The sequence below is a fragment of the Lampris incognitus genome, chromosome 1, assembly GCF_029633865.1.
Source record: "Lampris incognitus isolate fLamInc1 chromosome 1, fLamInc1.hap2, whole genome shotgun sequence".
NCBI lineage: Eukaryota > Metazoa > Chordata > Actinopteri > Lampriformes > Lampridae > Lampris > Lampris incognitus.
In genome coordinates, this window is record NC_079211.1 from 137,727,462 (window position 1) to 137,750,011 (window position 22,550).

Genomic DNA, 22,550 nt, shown 5'->3' on the forward strand with positions numbered 1-22,550 from the left:
AGCTGAGTCTAAATACTCAGTTGAAAGAGTGCATATAATGTTTCAATATCTTTCTTTAAGGCATCACAGAAAATGTTAGACAACACCATATTGTGTCCTAGTAGTAACATTTAACATTTCTTAACCCCCCCCCCCAAAAAAAACAAAAACAAGGATACCTTACAACATTATTGAATATTTCCTAATCATTTATCATCACTTATTCTTTGCATCAGACACAGCGGAAGATGTTTCACTGACAGATGGGGGGAAAAGGGACATATAACTTGGAGGTTGTTCATCCTGTTGAGACAGGAAATTTGTATTCATCATTTGCATAGATGGAGGTAGGTCAAACATCGGTGGAGCAGAAGGAGGTGGTTGAAATAACGGTGGAGCAGAAGGGGATGGTTGAAACATGGATGGAGCAGAAGGGGATGGTTGAAACATGGATGGAGCAGAAGGTGTTGGGTCTAACATTGGGGCAATTGGGACAGTAGGGGGATTGTGATGCACTGGAGTAGATGATGAAGAAGAAAATGGAGATCCATATGGAGAAGGGTGCTGTGGCAAGGGGTTACTATAACCACCTCCAATGGGCAGGGGTGGAGCTGGGTACACGGTGGGCTGACCAGCATACACACCTGGATTAGCAGGATACATATTTGGTGGTGCTGGATACTCTGGAAAATCACTCTTCCCTGGGCCTGGGGCTGCTGGGTATCCATGATGAGGTCCCCCAAAAGCCCCTTGTGGGTAGGGCCCAACAGGTCCACTGGGGTAAAGTCCGGATGTAAGGCTAGCTGGGACAATGACCAATGGAAACCTGACCTCTGGATCTGAAGCAAAGCTAATGTCTAAATACACCTGAAAATAATTGCAAATTGAGATATAATTTTATTTTCTCATTGATTTATATCATTTCCATGTTAAATAATTTGTAGAGTACAAGAGTGTTGACCAATCCTGACTTTTCAAGCAAATGGGTAAATCTAAGACTTATCTCTAGAATTAGTTTGGTAATAAACATCGGTTATTTGCAAGTCTCAAGTTATTAGCCAGTTAATGCACAATGCCATACAAATCAAATCATTAAAGCAGGGTAGGCAACTTTGGAGAAGTGAGCAATTTTGATGGAATACCCCCCAAAAGATGCACTGCTTCCTCACTCTGCTTCCTCTTTCCTTCCCTGAAACCCTCCCCCCAAACCAGGTTCATGCCTGTCATATCTGACAAAACTCATATTGTCGTTGATAATCTATGCATGTAAAACATATCTATTTTCAGCAAATATATTAGTTACACCAAAACTGCTTTTGTAAAGCACTGTTTTACTTGTAGTTAAGGTATTTATAAATATTGCTATGTCCAACACACCAGCATGGTGTGTGATGCCATCTGTCCAAGATCTGAGTGCCATGGAGAGAAATGTATCACAGTTGTTATCTATGCATGTGAAAAATATACCTTTTAGCGAGGCTCTTAGTTACTCTGACATTGATGCTGTGAAGCACTTACAGGCGAAGTATTTAAGATGAACACTTTAGTCTGTGACAGGGTGATCCACCTCTGAGTTCCATATTGTGATGACAAGAAACCCGACAGGGGAAGCATGGCAGAAAAGCTTTGCATGCAAATGCTGGCAGGCAGTAGGACCATCCTGTCACAGAGAGCTCCCCTGATTGGTTGAGACCTATGGGGAGTGCTGGGATTCTTTTTTCTTTCTCCCCAATTGTATCCAGCCAATTACCCCACTCTTCCGAGCCGTCCTGGTCACTGCTCCACCCCCTCTGCTGATCCGGGGAGGGGCTGCAAACTACCATATGTCTCCTCCGATACATGTGGAGTCACCAGACACCTCCTTTCACCTGACAGTGAGGAGTTTCACCAGGGGGACTTAACACGTGGGAGGATCATGCTATTCCCCCCAATTCTCCCTCCCCCTGAACATGCGCCCCAACTGACTAGAGGAGGCGCTAGTGCAGTGACCAGGACACATACCCACACCCGGCTTCCCACCCGCAGACACGGCCAATTTGTCTGGAGGTACGTCCGACCAACCCGGAGGTAACACGGGGATTCGAACCGGCAATCCCCGTGTTAGTAGGCAACGGAATGTTACCCGGATGCCGGGAGCGCTGGGATTTTGAGATCTTGAATACAGACACAGGGTTAAACATAGAGTTCTTGAATATCTCTCAAACCACTTGAATTACTTCCCAAGAGCAATATGAACATTTTCACAAATTACAATGAAGGAAAATTGCCTACCCCACTTTAATTTAAACTGCTCTGGCAGTCGCTATCATAAGGATCATACGCTAACAATGGTTTACTCTCAACCATTACTATTATGTTAGCCACTAGCTCATACCTTTAATTGGTATTCCACTGAGATAATGCCAGAATTATGGACGGTCAGCCCCTGGTCGGCAGCAATCTTCATACCACAGTTGATCGTTTCCTCTTCCCCAGACTTGATAAGATCCCCAACCATTCTGCAGACTACATCTTCATGGTACTTCTTGGAGCCGCTGGCACGATAAACCACCTTCTTTTTCAAAATGAATTTAGGTGTCATGTCTTTGGATGATGAGTTTTTCACTTTTACAGCAAGGGCGATTGTTTCACCTATGAGAAGCAGACCATAAAAACTCAATATTAAACAACCAACCACCACACAGGATGACACAGTGAGTGACAGAAAAGTCAGAGTCTCAGAAAAGCATAAGAATGCATATCTTTCCTTTAACTGAAGACAGTTGACTGTATCTGAATTGTCTTGATGTGGCATAACCCGAACATCTGGTACACCTTATGTGTTAAAAAATACTTTTAAAAATTCAAGTTAATGTCTGCAAATTACACTATGGGCCACAACTACTGACATTTTGCATCAGCACAAGCCCTCTTTTAGGGTTAAAAATCTACTGTCATGATTTAATGTAAGGATGCAATGGGTATTTTGCGTGAATGAGAGGGAGCAATGGGTAAGTCAAACTTTTTCATGCCTCAACCTCATTGCGTAGGCATACATACATAGGATACCCTTTTCAGGGCACCAATTATTGGCATATAATTGAAATAAATTCCAAGATGCAATTTATTAAGGTTGTCACAGTAAATAAGATCTTGGCACTACTTAATGCCTCTGAAAAGCATGTCTTATCTCTTTGGGCTATTGAAAGAGAGCGTGTAAGAAAGGAAAGAGTTTAGTTACAGTGTCACAAGAAAAACACTGTGAACAAATGGAACAAACGATCCACAAACAGACAAATCAAATCCGAATTCATGTTTGGTGTGCAGAATGTAATCTCAGAGCACACCATTTATTGGACTATGTCTCGATGGGCTACAACAGCCAGAGAGCATGGTGGGTGCTATTGTTGTCAGCAGAGAACAAGAAAGCGCATCTGGGCAGCACGGTGGCACAGTGGTTAGCGCTGTCGCCTCACAGTAAGAAGGTCCTGGGCTCAAACCCCGGGGTTGTCCAACCTTGGGGGTCATCCCAGGTTGTACTCTGTGTGGAGTTTGCATGTTCTCCCTGTGTCTGCGATGGGTTTTCCTCAGGTGCTCCGGTTTCCCTCACCATCAAAAAGCCATGCATGTTAGGGTTAGTACCCTGTCTGTGCCCCTGACCGAGGCATGGCAAGATGAAGTGGAGTTGATCCCCGGGTGCTGCATGGGGGCTGCCCACTGCTCCAAGCTACACAGCTAAGATGGGTTAAATGCAGAGAAGAATTTCCCTTCGTGGATCAATAGAGTATATCAAAATCAGAAATATAAAAAAAAAATCTCCATGGGCACAGGACCATCAATACTGGACCGTCGAGGAGTGAGGAAAAAGTTGCCTGGTCATATAAATCCAGGTTCCTCTTGCATAATGCTGATGGGAGGAGCAGAATTTGATGCAAGCAACATAAGCCCATGGAGCCGTCCTGTTGGTGTCAGCAGTACAGGCCGGAGGTGACAGTGTGGTGGTGTGGGAAATGTTTTCCTGCCACAACATTAGGGCCCCTGATACCCAACCGAAGAATATCTGAACAGCATGGTGTATCTGAACATCGTTGCTGACCAAGTTCATCCCTCATGGCAACAGTAATCCACTGTCAGCTGGACACTTGCAGCATGATAATACACCATGTCACAAGGCACATGACATCCTCACCGAATGGTTCCAGGAACATGACGGTGAGTTCCCATTGCTTTAGTGGCCTACGCAGTCTCCGGATCTCAACCTTATCAAGCATGTTTGGGATGAGGTGAAAAGGGCTGTTTGCTGCACGGCTGTGCAGCTATCCAACTGTACAATGCAATTACTTCTGCATGGTACAACATTCCTGCACAATATATCTAGCATCTTGCAGAATTCATGCCCAGACATATTCATGCTGTTCTGAAGGCCAAAGGGGGCACAACACGCTACTAGATAGGTGTACCTGATATACTAGCAACTTGGTGTATGTGACAACCTCTAAATGGCAAAACCAATTCATCACTTGACATTGGCAGAAAATTCCTTTCCTTAATTTAACCTTTTCAAAGTCTGAAGAGGGAATTAGTTGTTAATTTGCTGAGCTGAGGTGAATTTACCTGGGGCATAAGCCGTCTTGTCAACAGTGACATCCATGTGTACAGTCCCGCTGGAGAACAACCCCATCTCTTTATTTGTTGAACGCACTTGACGAGACTAGAATACAAGAAAAAGGACATACATTACACTTTATAAACTGGAATTGCACATTACACATTGAAAAGTCATGGTAGAGTCATGGATGTTTGTATTGTCTATCGTGAAGTTAATGAGGGTGGAAGTAGAGTTTTTCCTGTAACCACTTCTGCAATTCAAGCTTAATTAAAACAAACTGGGGAAAAAAAGTTAAAAAAGCAGTTAATATCGGATTTTGTTACCAACAGCCTACCTACCGCAACTTCCTTTTAAAGGAGTCAATGCCGACACAGGCAGCTCAGCATTGCTCAAAGATCAACTTCACACCAATTCTCCAACCACATCAGCTGTTCCTGAAATTATCTCTAAGCAGGTTTTACACTACAGAGACTACAAAATTCTCTCCCCCCTGCTATGCTACACAATTATCCAACTTGCTTCCTCGTGAGAAGCTATGCAAATTCTCTAGAACCACCCGAGAAGCTCAATTTATAACGTATCAAAACACAGGTTCCCCTCCTCATCTCTGGCTTACCATAATCTGGTTCACAAAATGATCACTGCAACCTCTTCAACGTCCCCTTACCTTACCATGACTTGTGTTCAGTCTGCAGTCATTTTGGATACTTTTGTTTTCTACCCTTTTTCGCTGACACCATAGACATCTGGTGTTATCAGGCAGTTATATGTCATCTGGATAAATATATATAAAAAAAAAATCTGACCACAGTTTTTGAATTTACACCTTACATTTATGTGATATCATTGTCTGCATTGTGTCTGTGTTGATCGGATCTCCTTTTTTGTGTGCACTATGCTAGACAATCAATGGGTGGGTGGATGGAAGTCCACCTGTTGTCACCAGAACCAATGGTCAGACAAAATGTTATCCAAAATTTCTCTTGAAGTGGTCATTTTGTTCTTGCAGTAATCATACGTAAATTAAAATAAGTTTATTTTATTAATCCCCTTAGGGAAATACAGTTACTGCAAATTAACCCATCCTAGCTGTGACCTGTGTAGCGGACTGCTGCCTTCATGCTGCATCCGGGGACCAACTCCAGTTCTTCTCCCATTGCCTTGGTCAGGGGCACAGATAGGAGTATTAACCCTATCATGCATGTTTTCTTTTGATGGTGGGGGAAACCGGAGCATCTGGAGAAAACCCACTGCAGACGCGGGGAGAACATGTAAACTCCACACAGAGGACGACCTGGGGGGACCCCCAAGGTTGGACAACCCAGGGATTCAAACCCAGAACCTTCTTGCTGTGAGGCAACAGCGCTAACCACTGGGCCACTGTGCCACCCCAACTGCCGTGAATACAAATACAATAACTTATTCACCCTTGTGGAGTGGTTCATGCCAAAGCTGGGTGAGTTTGAGTAAACAGCAAACTTCATAATGAATTTCAATACAATTTGTTTTTAATTTATTGGGCTCTAGTTTCCGGATCATAGCGTAGTTGAAGGTACTGGTGCTAGTTTACTGCGCAAGTCGATCTAAGATGTGGCTAATATTTTTTGCTAATTTCGGGACATTCTGCACTGCTGGTAATTGGGCGCAAAGGAGGCACATTTGTAAAAGGATTGGATTAGAAGAAATAAATGATCAGTAGGTGTGGTGTGGGCTGTCTTCGATTTCAGCCAATCAAATCAGCTCCTTTCATTCCCTTTAAAAGCAGTGTGCATTCTGTCATGGTGAATTGCCAGTTTCGTAATGGACGGCAGATGTCGACCGCGTTATTATGAATCCCACGGCACTTCTAGGCAAGGCATGGCTAAGGCAGAAAAGCTTTTCCCAGGAGGAGACTGATGTCCTCATTCGGGAGGTGCAGTCGCCAAGTGAGTATTCAACAGACACTGACACCAATTCTAATGTGATATGAGACAACGCCCAAACACGATTATTATTATTATTTTTATTTCCCCCTCTTTTCCTCTTGTTCTTTTCCTCCCGAATTGTATCCGGCCAATTACCCTACTCTTCCAAGCCATCCCGATCTCTGCTCCACCCTCTCTGCCGATCCGGGGAGGGCTGCAGACTACCACATGCCTCCCCTGATACATATGGAGTCACCAGCTGCTTCTTTTCACCTGACACCTCGCCAGGGGGGGACGTAGTGCATGGGAGGAGCACGCTATTCCCCCCAATTCCCCCTCTCCCTGAACAGGTGCCCCAACCGACCAGAGGAGGCACTAGTGCAGCAATCGGGACACATACCCACATCCAGCTTCCCACCCGCAGACATGGCCAATTGTGTCTGCAGGGACGCCTGACCAAGCCGGAGGTAACACGGGGATTCGAACTGGCAATCCCGTGTTAGTAGGCAACGGAATAGACCACTACACTGCCCAGATGCCCAAATATGATATTTTGACAGGCTACCGTTTAACCAGTCTTGATTTACACCAGTGTCTTTCTCTCTTTCCTGTGCATTCTATAATCACAGTTGTGGTCACGGATCAATTAGCCTAGCCAATCAGATCGTTCTTTCAGGTTGAGTGAGGTCAATTGAAATATTGAAATCCCCGTCACCATGTTGTTTTCCATGCATAATGACACACATTAACTGTTTTATGTTGGAAGACAATGATACATGTGCAGATATTTTGTTTTGTGATTAAAAAGGTTGAGGACAGTAATCATTAGTTGGATTATTCACGAAATAGGCCAACATAACATACACAGAAGTGGCGTGTGTGATTTTGGATACGTCTATGCTTAGTGCACCTTCGCCTAAAGCCTGGAAACTACCACACAATGCCTGCGTCTGCGCTAAGATGTTGTCTGACCAGGCGGAGATGTGGGTGCAATATTTGGTTTTGACACCAAACTAGTGCTGTGCCACCTGATTTTGTCTGACATACCCTCTACTGCGCCACTACACCCATTTTGGCACACGCGACGTCATGGCAAGCCCGGAAATTAGCAAACGCGCCCAGGAGAGAGAAAAACCACCTTGTGCCTAAAGAAGTTGTCAGTACGTCTGTGTCAGCACTACTGCCGGCCTCGCACTGTCTGGAAACTAGAGCCCATGACGTTTACACATTTTTTGGACAATCTTTGCAGTATATTGTTTGTCATATGGCACTTTGAGAGTATGTATGTATAGAATGTGGTTGGTTGTGCTGTATGCCTATTTACTTCGTGGTGTATATGTTTAATACTGTGACACTTAGTCCAAAAATTTTTTCCCTATGGGGACAATAAAGTATATCTTATCTTATTTTACAGTTAGCTACTGGCTGTGGGGATTACTTTGCTGTTTTCTGGATGGTACAGTCAGACCAGTGTAATGGTAAGCAGGCTATTGCTAATAGAGGTCCGATTGCAGTGCAAGGAGGAGTAACTCTGGAGGGGGTCAGGTGGATCTGCTCACAATCAGTGTTGCTTGCATCTTGCATTCATAAGCATTTTTCCTTATTCAGATATTAAGTACACTGCATGATAATAGGCATGGTGGCGTGGCACGGTGGCGCAGTGGTTAGCGCCGTCGCCTCACAGTAAGAAGGTCCTGGGTTCGAGCCCCGGGGTAGTCCAACCATGGGGGTCGTCCCGGGTTGTCCTGTGTGGAGTTTGCATGTTGTCTGCGTGGGTTTCCTCCCACAGTCCAAAGACATGTAGGTCAGGTGAATCGTCCATACTAAATTGTCCCTGTGGGCGGGCGCCCTGTATGATAAGTCTAGCGGCCTGTCCAGGGTGTCTCCCCTGCCACCCAGTGACTGCTGGGATAGGCTCCAGCATCCCTGAGAGCAGGATAAATGGTTCAGAATTGGAAAATGGATGCATGATAATACCACCTTTAATACCCTCTGTGCTAAGTAACTTTGAGCCAATTAAAACACTGCAGAGGCTGTTAAGTCTTTTACATATGGAGAAAAAGAGGTTGCAATTCCTGTCAAGTTCAAGATATTCATATTGGTGATCGGGGTGTGCCGTTCATAATCTCGATTGTGGTTGATCATCATAGTAAAACAGTGTAATCGGGTATAACTGGACTGTTTATAGTATTAAAGTTCTCCAATAAGCAACTAATGAGAGCAGTTTCAGCTCACTCTCTTAGCACAATGATTATGACTATCAATGTGATAATGCACATTTATAAAACGTTTTCAAATTAAGAGTTTTGAACTTATGAAGGCAAAGCAACAAGCAGGCTATACACTAGTGGGCCAGATGTACCACCAAAGGGCCAACCCCCCCCCCCCCACACACACACACACACACACACACTTAGAAAGTTGCAACACATTGAACATGGATAGCTTGTTTTGAGGAAAGGAGGGGAGAGGAGTTTGACAGAATTTAGCCATGTATCAAATTTAAATTTCAAATATAACTAAGGAATTGTGGACTTGTCCTCAAGTACACTTTAAAAGCATCTTTCCAAACAGAAAACTTTTAAAAGTGACTCAAACTGGGAAGCTCTTATGTATTGTAGCGACTGACTAAGTTCACCAAGCCAAAAACACCTGACACTAACCTCAATAAACACCCAACGGGGGAACCCCCTGACACGTCTGCGTGGTTTTTAGAAGTTTTTGTTCCGTTAAATGGTTTCAAAGTGTGACACTTTCTTTCTACAAGTCAACACACTGCTAGTATCTTGTTCAGAGTTATGCATAAAGATTTTCCACCAGGGCAGACCCGACTCTGAACCCAATGAGATCTAATTTGGGGCAAACGGGCATGACGGGTATTGATTTTGTTTGTGTGGTGACCATGACCGTTGGCCACCATTGTCAGATGATTATCAAAAAAAATCTGCACAGCACTAATTCCTGACTGATGAAGTTCCTTACATACCATCAGAGAGCCAATGTCTGAAATTGACTTGGAGACAAAGTTCAGCTCCTTTTCGTCTTCACGGTTCAACTTCCAGCTCCTGGAAAGCGTTGCCACAAGCTTGTACACAATCTTTCCATATGCTCCCCTGAAGGAGGACGGCATGTTTCTGTAAAGGAGAACCAGCACACTCATGTTGTCTGAATTTAAGCCACTTGTTAAAATTTTGTTAACTATGCAAATAAATGGAATTGACCCAGTGTTGTTCAGGTGGCCAAGGTATCGTATCATAATATTTGCTTTTCTTGATATTTGATAATTGGTTTGTCCCACATAAATGATATTCAACATTTGGTTTGTCCAAAATCATGTTATGAAAACTGTACAACCATATCACAGCAATGTATGGGTTAACACAGAAGCGTTCTACATATGGTCTATTCTGTTACCATTACTTAACAATTTGGTGAAATAGTAAAGGGAAAATTCGCTGATTTTCAACCTTATCTCTGTCTATCTGCAACAAGCATGGTGCAAGAAAAACACCTACAGTTGTTCCAGATCATTGCTGTATGTCTGGAGTAGCATTGCAACAGAGTTTTTTTCTTTTTTCTGTGAGCCAAGTGACAAATCATGATATTAGTTGGCGAATGGAAAAACTACAACCTAGCAGGGTTTCAAATACTCTAATCTACTCGAAAGACACAGTAAAAAAAAAAAACACATCCTAATTCTCTCCGCCAAACTACGTTTCCAATGATGTAAGTGACATCCCACAACACAAGTGCAGAGGATTTTATGGAGGGTCTCTGTTTGTATGTTATTTCCCCTGGATAACGCCACCATAACCGTTTCTGACCTTTTCATTTTTAACCTTAACACCCACCCCAACCCTGACCTTAAGCCTTAACCCCCAATTTAACCCTAACCCAAATTTAACCCTTATCTGACGTTAACGACTGTGTGAAATGGCCCACAAATGGGGGAGTCCCGGGGCACCCTGGCGGCTCACCTGGTATGAGCGCGTACCACAGATGGCTGAGTCCTTACCGTAGCAGCCTGGGTTCAAATCCAGCTCGGGCCCTTTGCTGCATGTCATCCCCTCTCTCTCTCCTATCACTATCAAATAAAGGTGGAAAATGCAACCCCCCCCCCAAAATATCTAAGAAGGAGTCCCATTTTATGGATAATAATCCAGAAGTTTACACACAATGCATTCTGCTACATGTCGGCGTGGGGGAAAGACTCTGAGCAGACAAACACTGATTTCTCTGTCAATCAAGTATGCAGTGAGAATTTTACTGCTTCCATCAGCTACATTACTCATCAGTACTGACTGCACATGCGCAAAACCATCGGCAAAGATTTCCTTTAACTATGGAACAAATCTTATGCCCTCACCCATATATGAAACACCTGAAGTGGATTCAAACCAAAACTCAATAATATATCTCTGTAAGCTGCTCATCACCATTGGCTTCTAACAAAAAATGTATATCATCGGACAAATCAGATGATTTGCCTTATTCATATGCTATTCAGGAGTGTTTATAAAAAACCCAAAACAGATTACATTGTGAAAGTGCTGACAATTTTAAACACATACCCCATTGGAATTTGGAGGCTGAATTTGTATTGGTGTCTCCCACGAGGAAGTACAGTGTCTGCAGGATAAATTATTTTCTTGTTAACATTATCAGGAACAGCAAAAAAAATAAAAAAATTCTAAACATTAAAAGAAGAGTCGAGGGTGATTGGTAAACCAACCCCCACTGAAATTAGACTGACATTTGATATTCACACATTTCCATCACTTCTTCATTAGTGAAATTTGAACATTTTTATTTCTAACTCACTTTGTAGCAAATAGGTAAAGTTGACTGGTATTTTAAAAGTTTTATTTTCCATTTCTTTAAGCGACTGTGACGTACAGTGTTGAATTTTTGTCAGTATCCAACGCAGAGCTCAAGAAAAGCAAACAGTAAAGGTCATCTAAGTTACGACAGAACTGTTTCTGGGATGTATTATGAGAGGTGGAGACTGGACCTGAAGATGGCACCTATTCAGTCCAATAAGAATTGCTCTCTTTCTAGCTCCCGGGTTACTTCTGGGGTTATGCGTCCCACTGAATATGCACGATATTCTTATAACCATCATGCTTCTGGCCCAGCCAGGCTATGCGAGCAAGCGAACCGCTATCGGGATGTGTGTGTGTTTGTGGGGCAATAATATTAGTAGTAAGTGAATAATTGTTCATGAGATGCTACAGAATAATACATTCGGAATTACATTGTCCTATCCATGCAAAAGGGGTAATTAAATACATGCAACGTTAGTACAATCACAATTTAAAATGATTAGTGCGGATGACTGTGATCTGTAGTGAGAGTAGGGTGCAGGTTGAGGAGAGCCTGGAGAGCTGGAGGTATGCACTGGAGAGAAGAGGAATGAAAGTCAGTAGGAGCAAGATGGAATACCAATGCGCGAATGAGAGGGAGAACAGTGGAATGGTGAGGATGCAAGGAGTAGTGGTGACGAAGGCGTATGAGTTTAAATACTTGGGGGTCCAAAGCAGGGGTGGTTAACCATGTGCCATGGAGAGCCATGTGTATGCAGGTTTTCATTCCATCAGGATTCCACACCAGGTGATTTCACTGATTAGCAACCCTTCAACCAAAGAGGAAGAATGTATCAGTGAAATCACCTGGTGTGGAGTCAGGTTGGAATGAAAACCTGTATACACATGGCTCTCCATGGCACATGGTTAGCCACCGCTGGGCCAAAGTAATGGGGAGTGCAGAAGAGAAGTGAAGAAGTGATTGCAGGCAGGGTGGAGTGGGTGGAGAAGAGTGTCAGGAGTGATTTGTGACAGAAGGGTACCTGCAAGAGTTAAAGGGAAGGCTTACAAGATGGTTGTGAGACCAGCTATGTTATATGATTTGGAGACAGTGACACTGACGAAGAGACAGGAGGTGGCGCTGGAGGTGACAGAGTTGAAGATGCTAAGATTTTCATTGGGAGCATCGAAGAAGGACAGGATTAGCAATGAGTATATTAGAGGGACAGCCCAGGCTGGATGGTTTGGAGACAATAATAATAATAAATCAAACTTATATAGTGCTTTTCTAACCCTCAAAGAGAGGGAGAAGCGGCAGCCACACACGACGCCAGCAGTACTCTCCGACTTAAACGGATACAAAAGGGCAAGAAAAACAAAAAACAACAACACTATTGACGCTGATTTTCTGTAGGGGTTTACTCCTTACAGAAAATCAACAAAAATACAAAGCAAGCGAGGCAAAATTGAGATGGCTTGGACATGTGTGGAGGAGAGATGCTGGGTATATTGGGAGCAGGATGCTGAATATGAAGCTGCCAGGGAAGAGGAAAAGAGGAAGGCCAAAGAGGAGGTTTATGGATGTGGTGAGGGAGGACATGCAGGTGGCTGGTGTGACAGAGGAACATCCAGAAGACAGGAAGAAATGGAAACGGATGATCCGCTGTGGCGACCCCTAACGGCAGCAGCCAAAAGTAGCAGTAGTAGTAGTAGTAGTAGTAGTAGTAGTAGTAGTAGTAGGTGCTTGTGCTAGCAACTGTTCTGACAGAAGTAAAGCTAGAGTGAGATTTTGTGATGGGCTACAATTTTAATAAATCAATTTAATTTTGCCACACAGACCTTTTAAGCCATAAAAGGAATTAATGCGGCTGTTGTGAACGGATGATAGGCTTGGTGAACTTCAGTCATCGGTGCCAAAGGATTAGATACTGCTGGCACACGCAAATCACATAAACTATCACATAAAATGTAAACGACTTACGAAATTAAAATACCCAGAAGAAAACTTAGAAGAAAGAAAGAAAAATTATTCATTCAGAAAAAAAATATTTTTTTGAGCTTTGGAAAAGTTTTACGAAGGTTTAACCCCCATGGCTTAAAAATACACCATGTTTATAGCAGGAGGTGTCCTGTCAACAGTTTTACAAACGTCTTTTTTTCAATGATGGTCTATGGCTAGGCTGCCCAAAATGGGGCCCGCAAGCCAAAGTTGGCCCGCCACAAGGTTTTATTAGGCCCGCCAAATGTTTCTAGTAATAAACAAACAAACAAATAAATAATAAAAAAGAAAAAGAAAATTAATTTGTCAAAGATTAGAATAGATTTGTCAAAGATTAGAATAGAAATCACTGTTTTTGCCATTTTATTTTGTGAGGTAAGTAATAATAATAATAATAATAATAATATATTTAGTTTGTATAGCGCTTCTCAACTGGGGAGACAGATCTCAAAGCGCTTCACAGATAAACGATTATAGTAAAAGTAAAAGAAATAGGTAGATATATGTTTAATATGTTGGATCCCAAATTATTCATAATAATTATCTTTCATAATCTGAGCACGGTGGGCAGTGACAGGGCAAGAAGTCAGTTTGGCGTGAGTGAGATGAGAGTAACAGAAAAATAGAGCGACAGAGATTGTGGCACACCGATAAAATGCATTTCAAACAAAGCTGGTAAGAAGATTTCATTTTACAGAAGTGAATTCCAAGGCAGTCTGTCTTCTATGCAAGCAATCTGTTGCTGTACTGAAGGAGTACAATATCTGCCGACACTACGACACTAAACATGCAGCAGCTTTTTCAAAGTACCATGGCGACGTACGAAAGCTGAAGACCAGCAAGCTGCTAGCTAAACTTAGCTCACAGTAAGATACTCTCAACCGGCCCTTGGCAGTTCAGGAGAGCAGGACATGGGCCAGCTATGAAATTGCAGCACTGATTGCTAAAAGCAGAAGATCATTTGCCACTGGGGAGTTTGTCAAACAGTGCCTCTCTTCGGCTGCTGAATTGATGTGTCCCTCTCAGGCAAGGTTGTTCTCCCAAATCGGCTTGTCACGGAATACAATGACACGCCGCATTGAAGACATGGCTCAGTTCATCAGCGAGCAAGTCAAGGCAAAAGCTGCTGAATTTGCCACCTTGTCAATTATGTGTGATGAGAGCACTGATATTTCAGATTCAGCGCAGCTTTTGCTGTTTTTGCGGGGAGTGAGTGAAAACTTCGACATAACACAATAACTGGCTGGCCTCGAGACACCGAGCAGTACCATGGAAGCGGAGAATTTGTTTGCGGCTGGTGAGAGAGTGCTGGAGAAGAACGGTTTAGCCTGGGAGAGAATGGCTGGGATTACAACGGATGGAGACCCTTCTATGAGCTGGGAGAAAATCTGGCCTTGCCACACTTGTATCCCAAAAGGTCAGTGAATGTGGAGGTAAGGTGGTAAAATACCACTGTATCCTACACAAAGAACAGTTGTGTGCCAAATCCATCGGGCTGAGAGATGTGATGCACGACGTTATTAAAATAGTCAACCACATACACTCAAATGCCCTTTCACACCACCAGTTCAAGGTTCTGTTAGAGGAGATGGACGCACAGTATGGTGATGTGCTGTACCACCAGGAGGTTAGGTGGCTGAGCCGCGGAAAAGTCCTGAAGAGATTTTTTGATCTGCGTCATGCAATCGGAGATTTTCTCGCCAGTAAGGACAGTGATACTGAAGTACCCTCGGATGAGAAATGGCTCTCTGACCTGGCTTTTCTGGTGGACATCACAGACCTACTCAGTGTGTTGAACGTTCAGCTTCAGGGGAGGGAGCAGATCATCACACAGCTGTTTGACCACGTCAAAGCCTTCAAGCTGAAACGTCAGCTACTCTGTTGACATCTGAAAGCAGGTAAATACACATAGCTTGTACCTATCATCATCATAATGATATAATGTACCTAATAATATGTTTGTTTTATTATATTCAGTTATATCAGTTCTGGTCATTTTTAATTCACAATACACCAGAGATACATTTATTTGAAAATGTCTTACTTTGATGCATTAATATAATTAAATTGTCCCCTCCTTTTAAAATTTTTCCCTCTTTATGCCCCCCTCTTTACCTACCTACTCCTCTCTCTCTCTACCTCTCTCTTTACCTACCTTCTCTCTCTATCTACCTCTCTTTACCTACCTACCCCTCTCTCTCTACCTACTCATCTCTCTCAACCTACCTCTCTTTTTACCTGTCTACCTACCTACCTCTCTCTTTACCTAGTACCTACATCTATCTCTCTACCTATCTATATCCCTTTCTTGCTCTCTTACTACCTCTCAGGGAATTTGGCACACTTTCCCAGCCCCAAGAGAGGTAGACAAGGTGGAAAAGAGTCTGCCTGAGTATGCTACACTTCTCAGCAACCTAGCCCAGGAGTTTGACAGATGCTTTGAGGACTTCAGGGACAGTGCAGCTGACTTGGAGTTGTTTTCCCAGCCCTTCACCACCAGTGTGGACTCTGTCAGTGATAAACTTCAGATGAAACTGATTGAGTTTCAGTGTGACTCAGGGCTCAAAAAGAAGTTCAATTCTCTCCATCTGCAGGACTTCTACAAATGTGTCCCAGCAGACAGGTATCCAAAGATAAGGAAACATGCCCAGGTGATGCTCTCCCTTTTTGGTAGCACCTACATCTGCGAACAGACTCTCAATCTCATGAACCTGAACAAGACTAGGCTCAGAAGTTCACTTACTGACACTCACTTGCAGAGTATCCTCACCCTGTCAGTGAATCAGCTGCAGCCTAACATTGACTGACTTGTAAAAGGCAAGGACCAACTGCATGTATCTCACTAGTGGTGCACTCTGATATTGCAATTGGCCATGCACTGGATGACTGAAGTTAAGCACCAAATTATGTTATGTTTACTTCTAGTTCTGATTGTTTGAAATTGAGGTCTGCACTTGTATTAAATTAAAATGTCCTGTCCAGGGTGCCTCCCCGCCTGCCACCCAATGACTGCTGGGATAGGCTCCATCATCCCCGTGACCCTGAGAGCAGGATAAGCGGTTTGGGTAATGGATGGACGGATAATGAAAGCACCTTCCAAAAAGTAAAATTTTATTGTGACTGAAACATATAATGTTATATTGTTATTTAACTTATTCAATTTATGTTAAAGCTAAAAGGATGTTAAATTAATAGAACTTGGATCTTAACATACATGTTAATGGTACAATACAATAGGTGTTTGCTTTTGGCCCCTGGCCCACCATTAAGTTTCAGTTTTGGCCCTCTGAGGGGAAACGTTTGGGCACCCTTGGTCTATGGAGCCATACTTGATCATTCACATTGAAGATCAGAATTCATCAGGATCGCAGGGATGCTGGAGCCTATCCCAGTAGTCATTGGGCGGCAGGCGGGGTGACACTCTGGACAGGCCGCCAGGCCATCACAGAGCATAAACAAAACCATTTTTTAAATACATCCTTTGTGCCCTATAGTGCTGACTTGCTTTGTCCCTAGCACAGAGTAATAGATGAACTTACCATTAAGTAGCTGGATTTATCTCAGTGGAAGCATTTTAAATTTATGATTTTCATAATGGGGTCAGTGACTGCTGGGATAGGCTCCAGCGTCCCCGTGACCCTGAGAGCAGGATAAGCAGTTCAGATAATGGATGGATGGATAATGGGGCCATACCTGATCATTCACATCGAGGATCAGAATTCATCACATTTTACACACCAAAAATTGGCCAATCCCACAGCTAAATCAGAAGCAAGCGCAATAGAAAATTTCTCAAAATAGGTCACGAGTAAATTGTATGACATTTACAGTATACTAGTAATACTAGTGATGTCACCATACTAGAATTACCACAGAAGTTCCACTACTCTCAGCACCTGATTTTATACCATGACAAAACCAGAAATCCCATTCAGGATAAGCTCTTTTTTTTTTAAATAAAACTTTTTATATAAACATTACCAATTGAACAGAAACTGTGGGTTTCACTATTTAAGCATATATGGTGCATTAGACTAAGAGCTGCAATTTAAATATTGGCCTGTAGCCTTCAAGTAGAAAGCAAAGCAGCCCAAAAGAGTAATTTTCAAAATAGAGGAACTGTAAGAAATGTCATGCTGTAAAAACAACTACAACTGTGTGATTATGTGCTGTCATTTTGGTTTGCAACTTTATGACTGAAACTTTTAAGTGTTTCATGTTTTAAACAAACACACTCTGGTTATATTAGAAAAACACTGAGTTATAGAATGATGTGTTGATACTCCTGATAACTAAAAATGCTGGTAATAGTATCATTTTCAATATGCCCGCATAGATTTGGTCTCTATGAATTGATTCGTTTCCATTAACTTCCGGGTTGCTGCAGAATTTCCCGTAAAGCGAGGCCGGACGATTTAATTAATTGCAAAGCACTTTGAGTGGCTGATGCAACTAGAAAAGTGCTATATAAACTGCAACTTGATTGACTGATTCTTGTGACATCCCTAATTTTATCCACTTTGTAACATGGTTATCGAGAATGGTTCCCAAACTGGAATCCGAAGACCACCAGGGGTCCTTGAGAGAGCTGCAGGAGTTAGCAAAATGACAAATAGATTATTTTCACTTTTATTTCACTAAGTTCCAGGGAATGTATCTTCTTAGAGGGGATTTTTTTCAGAAAAAAACCCCCCAAAACTCTCAAACAAAGGTCTGTGGTTTATTGTGCATCTACTCTGGAGGTCCTCAACATGAAAAGGTTTGAGATTGCCTGGTTTCTCAAAAGCCCAAGAGTCCTGGATTTTTCTAACTTACATTTATATCCATTGCTCACTTTCTGCTCCTCTGGGAAGCGGGGCAAAAAGCTATGTTATGTCTTTCTATTTAAAACACTAAGAATTTGTAAATCTGAACCAATGATTTGAAAGATTTTTGATGTTTAATACATACAATTCTTAATGATTTTCTTCTACAAATTTCTGATTTAAATCATAACTTTAATAAGTGAGTGAGTAAGTACGTAAATAGTTATAAAAGTTTGCGTATTTGTGATATTTTTCATCGTTCACCACAGGCCATTTCGTTAGAGACATGTGACAGCAGAATAGAATGAATTTTGTTTTACGTTTGCGCGTCACTTTGTGGGCGTGGCGTTTTAGTTGCGTCATTAGGTTCTTTGACAATACGGTGGTCGATTTCATTCCAAAATGGCGGAGGCCTACCTCTACTGCTGCGCTGTGATGTTGGAACGGAACCACCAATTAATTGGTCTTTGTGCATGCTCAATAATCCAGGTAAGGAAATCACAGAAAGTTGAATCAGTTCATTCTGGACACAACGTTAATTTGGAGACACGTTTCATCACTCATCTAAGTGACTTCTTCAGTTTCAACTGCCTGCCTGGTGGGGAGACCTGCAGTCAGTTGAGACCGAAGAGGTCACTTAGATGAGTGATGAAACGTTTCTCCCAATTAACATTGTGTCCAGGTGAATCGATTCAACTTTCAGTGGAAACCACCAATTAGTTTAGCTTTCACTTATCAATGTAAGTTCTTTGAAGCCCCGAGTTTGGCATTTTCCCGTCGCCATTGAAAAAAAAAAAAAGAAAAACAATCTCGTCGCCATCTTGGTCTTTTGAAACCGTACGTGACCATATATGGACAAGGGCGGGTTCTTACTGGACACCGTGCTCGCCCACACCTGAAGGTACTGGTTCCGCCGTGCGAAGTCGCGTTCTAAACGTATTGCACGCTAAGACAACAAGACCAACTCGAAATGGCTGCTTCACCTGAACAATATTAGTATAACTAAGAGATTGTATGAGAAAAATATACATGGACAGATTGTCAACCGGACAACACAAACACTAGCTCACAGCTGTGTACACTGTGCCATGCATACGATTGCGACCTGAGCCTAAACCACCTGTCACTCAAAGCGGCCACGCCCTTAATTTGCATAATTTAAAACCATAATATAATTTAAACTGGTGAGTTATGTAAAAATTCATCCCCCATACAGTTGTCATGAACGGGCAAATTAGCAATAGAGACCGAAACCATTTTTTGTGTGTGTACCAGGCTGTAAACTTGTTTATTTCTGTGTAGTTGGGCATTTTAACATGGGGGTCTAAGCACTTTGTAACATTGTTTTAGAAAAGTGGTATATATATATATATAAGTTATTATCATAGGAATTGACTCGCTTTTGGAGCCAGCCTCCACGTTGGCTTCATTTTTCAGCCCTGGAGGTTGCCGCTTGTTGTTGACCTCTACTATACTTTTGCTCCGCCCCCAAACACTCACTCACGACAATGCCATAGTAAGATGTTATTACGAATAAGAATATTACATAATAAGATTTTATCACGAAAGAGCACTACAGATGCAATGTTTGCTTTGAGAATGTTGACTGAGAAGTATAGAGAAGGCCAGAGGGAGTTACATTGTGTCTTTGTGGATTTAGAGAAAGCACATGACAGGGTGCCGAGAGAGGAGGTGTGGTATTGTATGAGGAAGTCTGGAATTACAGAGAAGTATGTAGAAGTGGTGCGGAATATGTAGGGAATTGTGACAGTGGTGAGGTGTGCGGTTGGAATAACAGATGGGTCCCAGGTGCAGGTGGGATTACACCAAGGATCGTCTGAGCCCTTTCTTGTTTGCAATGGTGATGGACAGGTTGACGGACGAGATCATGCAGGAGTCTCCATGGACTATGATGTTTGCGGATGACATTGTGATCTGTAGCGAGAGTAGGGTGCAGGTTGAGGAGAGCCTGGAGAGGTGGAGGTATGCACCAGAGAGATGAGGAATGAAAGTCAGTAGGAGCAAGACGGATGCATGTGCGTATATGAGAGGGAGGACAGTGGAATGGTGAGGATGCAAGGAGTAGAGGTGACGAAGGCATATGAGTTTAAATACTTGGGGTCGACTGTCCAAAGTAATGGGGAGTGTGGAAGAGAGGTGAAGAAAAGAGTCCAGACAGGGTGGAGTGGGTGGAGAAGAGTGTCAGGGGTGATTTGCAACAGAAGGGTACCAGCAAGAGTTAAAGGGAAGGTTTACAAGATGGTAGTGAGACCAGCTATGTTATATGGTTTGGAGACGGTGGCACTGATGAAAAGACAGGAGGTGGACTTGGAGGTGGTAGAGTTGAAGATGCTAAGATTTTCATTGGGAGTGACAAAGAAGGACAGGATTAGGAACGAGTATATTGGAGGGACAGCTCAGGTTGGACAGTTTGGAGACAAAGCAAGAGAGGCAAGATTGAGATGGTTTGGACATGTGTGGAGGAGAGATGCTGGGTATATTGGAAGAAGGATGCTGAGGATGGAGCTGCCAGGGAAGAGGAAAAGAGGAAGGCCAAAGAGGAGGTTTATGGATGTGGTGAGGGAGGACATGCAGGTGGCTGGTGTGACAGAGGAAGATGCAGAGGACAGGAAGAGATGGAAATGGATGATACGCTGTGGCGACCCCTAACGGGAGCACCCGACAGTAGTAGTTTAGCAACCATAATAAGATGTTAAATAGAGTTGTTACATCTGCAAAAAAAAAAGTGCCTTTCAACGTCTGCTTTCCAAACACGTATTTCCTTAGCATGAGAGCCTTTTCAAATCCGACAGTTTATCAACCAACTTCGACGCAGTTTCTCAGGTAAATTCGGAAACGTTTTAAAGGACACCGAGAGGATGCAAACGCGAGATCTAAGCATTAAAGCAATTTAGGGGAAATGATCTGTATTCGAGTGAGCTGTGTTGCAGATGTAAATCGGTACAGACTGGCAATTACGCCGGTATAGTCCTTTAACCATTTACGAATGTACCGTTATTAACCTTATAAGACCCCACCCCACCTTTGGCCCTAACCTCACACGGGTTAACCTTTCACGTTAACCCGTGTGAGGTTGGCCAAATGTCGTTACAGTTGTATAGGAAGCAACGCCTCAATGTCATTTTCGCGTATTTTATTGTCCAGTGAAATGGCAACGATGGTTTAAAACGTGCATCGGATCATATCCACTTCCGGGACAGGGAGTCGTCTCATTCCCAGCCACTCAGGAACCCCAGCCGATACTAGTCACATTTTGCTTCAGGAAAATCATTAACCTTAGCCCATTTTACTTTAATTTATAAGAACGATGGCTTTGAGCATGATTTTCATATTTCATGGAACTGATTTATGATTCCTTTACCCCGACTCTAGCTATTATCCGACATGCACCCGTTTACCACACTCATTATACACTGTGTGCATCGCGCAATCTCTTGGGGAAAAAAAGGGGAAAATACGTTTTTTCATTCATGGTACGTCGTGACGTTTCCCCTCATATCAACGAAGAAAACCTGTTAAAAAAGAAGAAGAAAGTTCATTGACGTTATTGGGAAATGGTTTATTGGGAAATGGGAGGGACACGCGTGACTAGGGATGCCAGTGTAATTTCACCGAACCGGTCCTACAAAGGAGCCAATTAACTTGCGAGGAAACAAAAAAAAAATCTTTTTAGTCTGCCATCAAAACAAGCAGCCGGTTGCGTTCAACGCAGTCATTTCGAGAAAGTCTTGCGAAGTTGCACGTCAAATAATATCTGTCCTACCTTTTGAGGTCTCCGGAATAAAGAACTGTTTGACTTTAAAAAGTCTGTCATGCGCGTTGTAGGAGTGGTTGCGATCGCCGCGTTTCTCCGACCAGTGCACGTTGGCGTCTCCTTTCGCTTTGACAAAAAACTTTTCAATTTTGCTTTCTTTCTCCAAGTCCAGCGTTACGCTGCCGGTTATCGTATCTCCCTCGGAAAAAGTCTTTTCTTCGTTCAGATAGTCGAGACACAACGTGAGTTGTTTAATTGAAGGCATTGTAAATGCAAAGCCGAGCTTTGTATATTTAAAGGAAGAGAGGAGGGCAATAAAAACGACAGCGCGGTGTGGCTGTTGTATAACGTTGGTATGTTTACGGGACGCGTTTAGGGGTGGGCCCTGTGTGGGACTAGACACGCCCTAGCTAATTCAGAACGGCAACAGATCTCTACCGCCACCTACTGTCACGTACTGTAGTCAGCCTGGAGGCATCAGGGAAAATTGGTTTCTCTCTCTGTCTCTCTGTCTCTCTCTCACACACACACACACACACACACACACACACACACACACACACACACACACACACACACACATTACTGTACATAAATAATTAACAGGTACATATATTTTCCAGTGCAAGTACTACTTCTCTCACTGCTGCTACAACTTCAACTAATACTGCTACTACTAATAAGATGGTTTTAGCCAT

At 42.9% G+C, this 22,550-nt stretch overlaps 1 protein-coding gene across 1 annotated transcript; it reads right to left on the reverse strand.

The window, feature by feature from the left end:
- Positions 1–166: 166 nt before the first annotated feature.
- On the reverse strand, positions 167–22,134 carry LOC130124607 (arrestin domain-containing protein 3-like). Its single transcript, XM_056294002.1, has 6 exons — positions 21,862–22,134; positions 11,043–11,100; positions 9,458–9,605; positions 4,573–4,669; positions 2,354–2,610; positions 167–846 (listed from the first exon to the last, which is right to left on the reverse strand). The coding sequence occupies exons 1-6, from the start codon at positions 22,115–22,117 to the stop codon at positions 196–198; spliced, it is 1,467 nt and encodes a 488-aa protein (XP_056149977.1). The 5' UTR covers positions 22,118–22,134; the 3' UTR covers positions 167–195.
- Between the last annotated feature and the right edge of the window lie 416 nt (positions 22,135–22,550).